Here is a 9,405-nt window from a genome sequence, read left to right as displayed (position 1 = left end):
CTGGGGCATTGTTCAAGCCAAAGAGGGAAATACTAATGGGAGTCTGCATTTTATCTTGCAACACAGAATGTGTCAAAATTGGAGGGCAACAGTCCAGCATGGCTTTTGTTGTGTTATGTGCCTTCAAGTTGATTACGACTTATGACAACCCGATGAATCAGTGACCTCCAATAGCATCTGTTGTGAACCACCCTGTTCAGATCTTGTAAGTCCAGGTCTGTGGCTTCCTTTATGGAATCAATCCATCTCTTGTTTGGCCTTCCTCTTTTTCTGCTCCCTTCTGTTTTCCCCAGCGTTACTGTCTTTTCTAGTGAACATGTCTTCTCATGATGTGTCCAAAGTATGATAACCTCAGTTACATCATTTTTGCTTCTAGTGATCGTTCTTGTTTAATTTGTTCTAACACCCAATCATCTATCTTTTTTGCAGTCAATGGTATGTTCAAAGCTCTCCTCCAACACCCCATTTCAAATGAGTTCATTTTTCTCTTATCTGCTTTTTTCACTGTCCAACTTTCACATCCATACATAGAGATTGGGAATACCATGGTCTGAATGATCCTGACTTTAGTGTTCAGTGATACATCTTTGCATTTGAGGATCTTTTCTACATCTCTCATAGCTGCCCTCCCCAGTCCTAGCCTTCTCCTAATTTCTTGACAATTGTCTCCATTTTGGTTAATGACTGTGCCAAGGTATTGATAATCCTTGACAAGTTCAATATTCTCGTTGTTACCTTTAAAGTTACATAAATCTTCTGTAGTGATTACTTTAGTCTTCTTGACGTTCAGCTGTAGTCCTGCCATCGTGGCTAATTAATGTTAAACACATATACACACACACACTTTTAAAGTTGTACAACTAGGCAGAGAAGTGTAACTGGAGAGTATGGGTGGTATTCAACTAAGTCCTACTTAGAGATGACTCACTTAAATGAATTAAATTAGGGCACAATCCAACTCACTCTTCCTCCAGGTGGGGTAAGCTGGATGCCATGGATCCCTGGTGATTCTGCCATCACCAGCCCTCCGTCATGGTGGCGATGTTGCTCTGCCAGGATCCTCCTGGCGTTGCCGGAGGTCTGCCAAGGACAGTCAGCCCGGCGGACAGAGGCCCAGCAGAAGCTGGCGGAAGGCCCAAAAATGCATTGCGGAGGCACGGCGGAGAGGAGCCACGGGGCGGGGGGACTTATGCAAAATCCTTCTCACATTCGTACCCCCTCTCCCAGGTCCAGCTCCCCTTCAAACTCTGCTGGACAAAAGGCCGGCGGAGTAAAACAATTAATTTTATTTCCTATTTGGGCCAACAGAGAGTGCTTACTCCCTGGGAGGCCTGTTCACTACAGCTGGTGTTTTCTGGCTGGTTCTTGTGTGCAGCTTCTGAATGCAAGTAGGGTCCTGCTGAGCTTTCCACTGGGTCATCCTCCGCCAGCTGCCCGGCAGTTGGATTGCTCCCTTAGTCATGTCCATTAACTTTAATGGGTCTACTGTAAATAGCACTAGTGTTGTATACCACCCAATAAATGGAGACCTGCAAACTTTTGCAGATGTGAGTTGGGTGCAGAATAGCTTCTCTCTATTCATCCCCCCCCTTTCACTCTCGCATTCATTCACATGCACACACACCTACGCTACCCACATACAAACATTCATTCACTTCACTCTCACTATTTAGCAAACATGCACATACACAGTCAGTTTATCAACTCTTTGATGACACTGCCTACTCCCTTTTCTTCTGAATCCCACCCTTGAGCAGCACACAGGCCCATCTGTCCCTGAGCCTGGTGCATGGACAGTTTTGTTTTTTAAGACAAACAGCAGCCCAAGGAGTTGGAGTGTTCATAAACATTGCATAATAGCGCGGCAGATGAGCTGATGTCTAAAAGGTTGGGACTCATTTCAGTCAACTGAAACCAGAGTTATCGCAGCTAATAACAATGGCAGTTTCAAAGAGTGCAGTCTTTGTTAACCTCAGCACCCCCCTTTTGCCAAATTTATCTGATTTTTGATGGTAAACTGACAAGCCACTATTTTTCTGCAATATTGCATATTGTGTGCTTTCACTTACAATGTCTATAATCTCTCTCATCTCAGGTTCCCTCAAATGTTATGCAAAACTGGCTTTGGCTTCTCCTAAGATATACATGAAATAGATCATGCCGAATATGGAAAGTCACCAAAAGTCAGAAGAAATCACAGATGTTTTCTTAAATTTGACAACAACCTTCCCTTTCCCCAAGGCAGAGAGTGGTTCCAGAATGCCATCTGCTTTATTCTGTTAATGATAAATGGACTTGCTCAGCATGGACTGTGGCTGGAATGCAGGACAGCTGGAGCCAAGATCAGTCCATTGCAATTCCCTACAGGCTTGCCTTCCTACAGTGCTGCTCATATGAAAAGTTCAGCCAGCATATGGTCAAAACTGGAAACACATACAGAGGTAAGGGAGTGGCCATATCACCACCTTCTCCTACTATCAAAGGCTAATGCTGGTTAAATACAAGATTGCTAAGTGGGTGGGAAGAATCAAAGTTGCAGCTGGGTGAAACTTGACATGAAAAGGAGGGATTTCTGATTAAGAACACAGTGTTTACTGAGGAGGGTGGCACAAGATTTTTTTATTATTATTTAATGTATAGACACAGTTTTAAAAATGACCCAAGGCAAAACCAAACTGCATTGGACAGAAAGGTATAATGTGTTGATTTTTAGTATTTCACATCAGGGTGGCTTGTCATCTGTTTTTTTCCTGTGTGCAATTCTAGTGACAATCTGTATGCCTTTAAAATAAAGTAATATATCACTGAGCTAACTCAGCCAAGAGGTATAAGCCTCTCCACTTAGCTCAGTATTGTGATGGAGAAATTGCTCTGACTTTGGAGAAATCACTCTAGAAACTGTATGTTTATTTTATTTTTTTACTGATGATACTTTGATTTTTCACTGATGCTCTGAATTCCTGGGAACACTAAATTACGTGGTTGGTACTGGACCAGATAACTGAACATTTAGCTGGTGCCTTTTCTAATTCTATTATTGTTAGGAACATGGGAAGTTGCCTTGTAGTGAATCAGACCATTCGTTCAGCTAGCTCAGTATACGTCGACTGGTGGCAGCTCTCAAGAATTTCACGCAGCAATCTCTTCCATTAGCACTTTGAGATGCTGAGGATTGAACCCAGGACCTTCTGCATGTAAAGCTGATGCTCCTCCACTGAGCTTCTATTTTGACTGAAAAACTATGTGAAGGAAAAAAAATCTAATGCAAGAGTACCTTTTTGGCTCCGTCCGCCAGATCCTTATCTGGATCGGCCTTGCAAGCCAAATTTGACAGGTGGGCAGGGGCATCCACCTGCCAATCACATGATGATTTATTATGATGTCACATGATAGGCAGCTGGGTTGTCCTGTCCACCTGTCAAAATCCCTTGTGTAAGGGGTTCCCAAGTACCTGACGGCTAGCTGGCTGGCACTTGGGAACTGCAGCAGTGGTGATGGGAAAAATAAAGGAGAGACACATTTTGCCACATTTTGAAATGCAGCAGTGGTGGTGGGAGCAGAAGTGTTGAATGAGCAGAATTTAACCCCACACCCATCAGCTGATTTAACAGGGGTTAAATCCTGCTGAATTGGCTGTAGGCACCTGTTTCCTCCTGGGAACAAGGATCCATAGCCAATGTAGAATCCAACTCCACCCACCTACTCCACTGATCAGCAGCCATCTGTGGAATTTAAATAAATGGACTGTGTATGTGATGCAAGAGTCTGAGTCATGGTGACCAATGTATGTTTAGGACTTACTGATAAATTGTGTTGCCTTGTATGCGTGGCAGAAACATTGCGCATGCTCTGGAATGTATTCGTTTCATTTCCTTAAGTTTTGTTTTCCTGACTATAAAAGTGAAAGCCATATTGGGCAGAGTCAGAGTCAGTGGCAGTTTTCTGCTTGGCTCTCTAGCGCTGCAAGCTTTGGAATAAAAGTGAAATCTGCTTTAGCTATAAGAGCCTCCGAGTAAATTCCTCAACACATCACAGGAGATACCAGCTGATTAACAGGTGGGTGGGGTTTGGGGGAATTGCCCTTGCAGGCCAAATTGGAACCCCTGGCAGGATAAGAGTTGCCTGTAGGCCAGAGGTTCCCCACCCTAAGGTTCCCCATCCCTGGTTTAATGATTTCCTGTTTTATTTTCCTACTACGCTTTTATTATGGCTGTTATAAATTGATTTGATCTGTGTTGTCTGTATTTTATTGACTATGGATGGGAAGCTACCTTGAGGGGCCCTCAGTGATGGAAAAGTAGCATAATTGGCTATATAAATAAGTAAGGGATTAGCATGCATTCCAATGAAAGTTTGGAAACTGATCAAACCTTTGCTCCTTCCAGACTTAGTTCTTCCATTTTTGTCACCCTTGCTCTTCGTGAATTGGCCTGCTCTTCAGTCAAAGAATGATTGGGAAACCTGCCTTTACCTTGGGAGGCTTCACTACTGCTGTGGCATGTTATGCTGTCCGAATAAGAAGATATTTGCACAGTGAGTGTTTCCTGGAGAGATTGCACTCTCTTGTTGACGGCGACGCTAACGTTGCATTCAGTACTACAGCTGGCTCACATGTACATGTACATCACCTGATATCTCAACACTCACGAGTGCCTCCAGACTGTCAATATTTTGTGAGAAGGATTCAAGCACATGCTAGAACTTTCAGTCTGTGCATTTCAAGTGGAATAATGTGCTCTGGCTGCATACACACTGTACGTTTAAAGCACATGAATTCCATCAAAGAATCCTGGTAACTGTAGTTTACCCTTCACAGAGCTACAGTTCCCAATTAGATATAAGCTACAGCTCCCAGGAGTCTTTGGGGGAAGTCATATGCTTTTAAATGTGCTTTAAATGTATGGTGTGTAAGCAGCCTCTGATGCCCTAGTACAGCCTTTCCCAACTAGTGGGCCACCAGATGTTGTTGGACCACAATTCCCATCTTTCCTGACCATTGGCAATGCTGTCTGAGGCTGATGGGAGTTGTGGTCCAACAACATCTGGTGGCCCACTAGTTGGGAAAGGCTGCCCTAGCACAACAAATCCATGCTGAGGGGGAAAAAACCCCAGAACGCACATCATGAGCAGTGATGCAGTTAGGTAATTTTAGAATCTGGATGGACAGAGCCAGCAGTGTCCCTTCTTCCAGTTCTGACTGACTGCGCTGGGCTCTGCCAGCAGGATGGCTCTGCTACCTTGGAGCGCCCAGCTGCACTTAAACCGTGGGTGGGCATAAGCTACCGATTACAGTATCCACAGGTGGTTGCTGGTGCATACTTCCAAAACGGGGCATTTCAGGGGCACGAGGAGGGCAGGGAAAGACAGATCTGGACCAGCCAAAGATCTACCAGATCCTAAGCTAGTCTAGCTGCTCGCAAGTTGCAACAAGGAGCCCAGTCTGGAGTCCTCTGCTGCAGCAGCCCAGAGCTCATGCAGCAAAATTGATTTTTTCCTCCCTCCATCTTACCCTCTTGCTTTCTATTCTGGCTGGTTCAAGCAGTGGAGCTTAAGATGTGGCTGTGGCTCCACTGTTTTATTAAGTCCCTCTGCTGTTCAGCAGAGGTTTGGATTGCGACCTTAATGGTCTTACTCCTTTTGAGGAGATAATGCGTATTATTTCACTTATCATTCAAAATGTAAGTAAAGCCCTGCTGAGTTTAGGGACTGTATAGGCCGGTGGGCAAATATAAAGTTATTATGAGGGCAAATATAAAGCTGCTTTAGGCATGGAAGCTGGTGTATGATTTTATCTTTCCTTTGAGCCTTGGTATCTGTCAGCACTTGCAGAGTTTTAGCATCTTCTTGGCAGCTTGGTAGATGGTCAAAGTACGGTCAATGTGTACAGTCAGCTGAGCTCACAGCCCTTAGCTGAGGGGCTAACGAGCTTACCTTGCCAGGGAGTGGTCTGACTGTCTGATGTGCTGCCAAGAAGAGCAGCTCCAAGCCTTATCCAAGAGGGCTAATAAGCTAATGCTGCCAAGAGAGTCGTTTTAAGAGGTCAAGATGATCTGCTTGTTAGTAGTCCTAATTAGTGCAATGTCTTCTCATTTTGAATGTACAAAAATAAGATAATCAGTCAAGTGCTATGATACTTTAAGATCAAATGCTGTGATGCTTCAAATATAGTAGCCATGAGTTGTTATCTTTGCAGGTGTTTGCAAATTGGTGTATCCATAGAATTGCTTTTGATGCTTAGCTTGATATAGGACAATTAATCATGTATTATGCTGAGAAGCAATGATTTGATGTAAGATAGCAACTAATCATTTATCTATCACCATTGTGCCTTGCCAAAGATTTTGCTATACAAGTCACTCTTGATGCCCAGTGAAGTGTTCAAACTGGTCAACGTTTTGTGCAAAGACCTTGCAGTCTGATCCATTGGGTACATGTACCGTAAGTTACTCAATAAATCTCCTTGTAAGAAAACCTAAAATCTGACTTATTGATTCCTTGGTATCTCTCAAACCTGAACGCCCACTTCCCGGGCAGTACAGGAACCCTTCTGCTGTTTCTGCTGAGTGGGACCCTGGACATCAGCCCCAAAGTCCTGCATTAACAGCACCACTGACTATCACAATTTCCCTTTAGATATCAATAATGTTTGTGGTTTTTTGCAGGCAGTGACTTCCATGTTCATCCTTATGTGAAGGAGGCCCTGGACAGTGGGAAGCCTGTCGTTGCATTGGAGAGCACCATCATTACACATGGCATGCCATATCCACAGAATCTGAGGTTGGCAGAGACTGCAGTTTTCTGGCACAGCAAAAGCTGCAAGTTGGGCTAGTCCAGAGACTAATTCACACATGCACGTGCCTCTCTTGTCATCTTGGTGCATGGTGATTTGCAGCTATACTGAACTTGTGAACTGCCTCCACTGAAATGGGTATTACGGAGATCACCAGGCAAGGGCTTTGCTGGGCTCCTGACACAAATTGGCATTATATTTACATATGCTATTTGCATATATTATGCTATTTGCGTAATATTTGCATATATGTATAGATGTGTCTGGGAAATTAAGATGGTGGCTGGCTGGCTGGGATCTCACCAGCACTGCACTTTGCAATGTGCCCAGCCACCATAAAAGCAAAGAATTATTGTTTCAAAGTTTAATAAAAGGGAAAGTGGCAGATGTTTGGGGCCCACCACAAAAGACCTCTGGGCCACCCCCTAATAATACCTCTGTCATCAGGTGAAATGACAACTCTGTCAATGGCATTCAGTCTGCGATGGCTACTTCAAGAGTTCAAACAGTGGCCTGATGCTGCAGCCACCAACTGATAAACATACATACTGGAAAGCCTTGGAATGGGAAGCACCTTGTAGGAACGATTTAAGCCTCCTCCTCCTCCTCTAATCATACATTTTGCAATGGCAGTAAAGCTTGAGGAGCCTGTCCATTTGGGTCAATCAACACATGGCAAGCAAACAGATGGTGCGGCCTCTCTAGGGTTATAATATCACCTCAGACTGCAAGTGGGGGAACTGTGTGTTTGAACGCTCCTCTGGGTGGACACAGCTGCTTGCAAGTAGAAAAGCAGCACATCGGGGAATGAAGTTCACATGTGTGGTTCCCTGACCTGCAATCTGTAGAGGCACAGTCTCAGGAACACTACACCAAAGGATTCCTCCGCCTGTCCAGCTTGGCACTCAGAAGAACTAAAAGTATGCTGTGCTAGAGAAGACATTTGAGCTTGTCTAAAGGCATTGATTGAAAGCTAACCAGTTGCTCCCTACATTTTGTAGCAGGGATGGGGAGCCTGTGGCCCTTCAGGTGTTGTTAGACTCTCATCAGCCTCAGCCAGCATGGCAGAACGGGCAAGGATGATGGAAGTTATACCCGCACAACATCTGGAGGGCCACAGGTTCCCCATCTCTGTTGTATATAGCATTTCTGTGCTGACAATCTGGCCATAAGATGATATGCAAGGACTTTAATGCCATGATAACTGACCCAAGGTTTGTTAGATATAAGGTTTTGCAGAGAAAAGAAAATGAAATGTAGATGAAGGTGTGGTATGGGGTTGGGCAATGGAATCCAGTTTTCAATACTTGGCAACTTTTTCTTTCATTTGTTTCCCTTCTCCTTTTGTACTGCCTGCATTGCGACAGCGTGGCCAGAGAGGTGGAAGAAATAATAAGAGCCAATGGGTCTGTGCCAGCAACAATCGGCATTTTAAGTGGCCGCATCCACGTGGGCCTCCAGAATGAACAACTTGAGATTTTGGCAAAGAGCAAAATTGTAATGAAGGTGTCTCGAAGAGATTTCCCCTACATTCTCAGCCAGGTATTGGACAGAATTCTTTGTGTGTGTTTATGTGTGTGTTTTGCCTTGTTTTCTTGGGCCCAATTTGTATAGGATGCACATCAGGAGACCTGAACCTCTTTACATCTGTAAGAGCACAATCCTATGCCTATCTACTCAGAAGTAGGGATGGGAAGGCAATTCGATTTAGTTCACATTTAAACCCAAGTCTATCAAGTTTGCATTATTAAACGCAGACATCCTTCAAAATTCACACTTATCCAAATTTTGCAACCAATTCTGCAACCAATGTATATATTAGGGGCAAATGTGTATAAAAATGACTATATTAGTGAAAAAGGTACAGAAATGCATCCTATTAGAAGCAATTGCTTGCACAAATGTGTATATTAGTCAAAAACTCATATAAAAATGTATTTATTAGAAGAAATTCACGTTAAAATGCTGAAGAATTTTCATGAGGATTTTTTTAATTGCACCTTATATCCAGATACCATGACAACTGTTAGCAACAAAGACCTGATAGTGTTTAAGTTGGCTGCAGTGCGTCTTGAGATTGCGCAGCATTGGCGTTATGCTTCTCCCTTCACAGTACAGGGCTGGTGGCCTAAGATATGGGAATTAAGACTAGCTGAGAAACTTACTGAAACAAATAAAATCAACAGAGGAGCACAAACCAAATATACTTTTATTGGTACATGGCACCCACTCATAAATTGTGTAGGTGATCAGCATGGAGTGAAATCAGCGGAAATTCACAAATCCTTTTGCTATGATCTCCTCCCAAAAAAGGTATGGTTATAATTGCCCAGAGCTGTTCTTGCTAGTTTTTGGAATACCTGTAATGTCATTTTCTTGTTACATGCTTCAAAATGTGCAAACTATATAGTACATAGCAGCTTGTTGTTGTCACCTATGTTGTTTGTTTGTTTAAAAAAGAAAACAGTAGAAACATAATGATTAAAAATTGCAAATGTTTGAGGAATGTAGTGAGTTACATTTAAGATTCAAAAAGTGAGAAACTAAGAGAATTGAAGTTGGCAGATCCTCCCATCCCTATTGAGAAGTCCCAATGAGTTCAGTGAGACTTACTC

The 9,405-nt window shown here is 43.4% G+C and overlaps 1 protein-coding gene across 3 annotated transcripts in view; it reads left to right on the top strand.

Moving 5' to 3' along the window:
- Positions 1-9,405, top strand: part of LOC133390349 (uncharacterized) — a 41,645-nt gene that overhangs the window by 1,290 nt on the left and 30,950 nt on the right. For 2 of the 3 annotated variants that reach the window (XM_061638792.1, XM_061638790.1), the window contains exons 1-4: positions 3,912-4,056; positions 4,386-4,533; positions 6,663-6,777; positions 8,158-8,332. In XM_061638792.1, coding sequence (XP_061494776.1) covers positions 4,449-4,533; positions 6,663-6,777; positions 8,158-8,332 — 375 coding nt within the window. In that variant the 5' untranslated portion in view covers positions 3,912-4,056; positions 4,386-4,448. Of the gene's footprint in view, positions 1-2,095; positions 2,442-3,911; positions 4,057-4,385; positions 4,534-6,662; positions 6,778-8,157; positions 8,333-9,405 lie in introns of those variants that run through there. The other variant, XM_061638791.1, reaches the window with a different exon arrangement.

This window comes from Rhineura floridana, chromosome 8, assembly GCF_030035675.1.
Source record: "Rhineura floridana isolate rRhiFlo1 chromosome 8, rRhiFlo1.hap2, whole genome shotgun sequence".
Classification (NCBI taxonomy): domain Eukaryota; kingdom Metazoa; phylum Chordata; class Lepidosauria; order Squamata; family Rhineuridae; genus Rhineura; species Rhineura floridana.
This window is presented reverse-complemented; position numbering and strand designations above follow the sequence as displayed.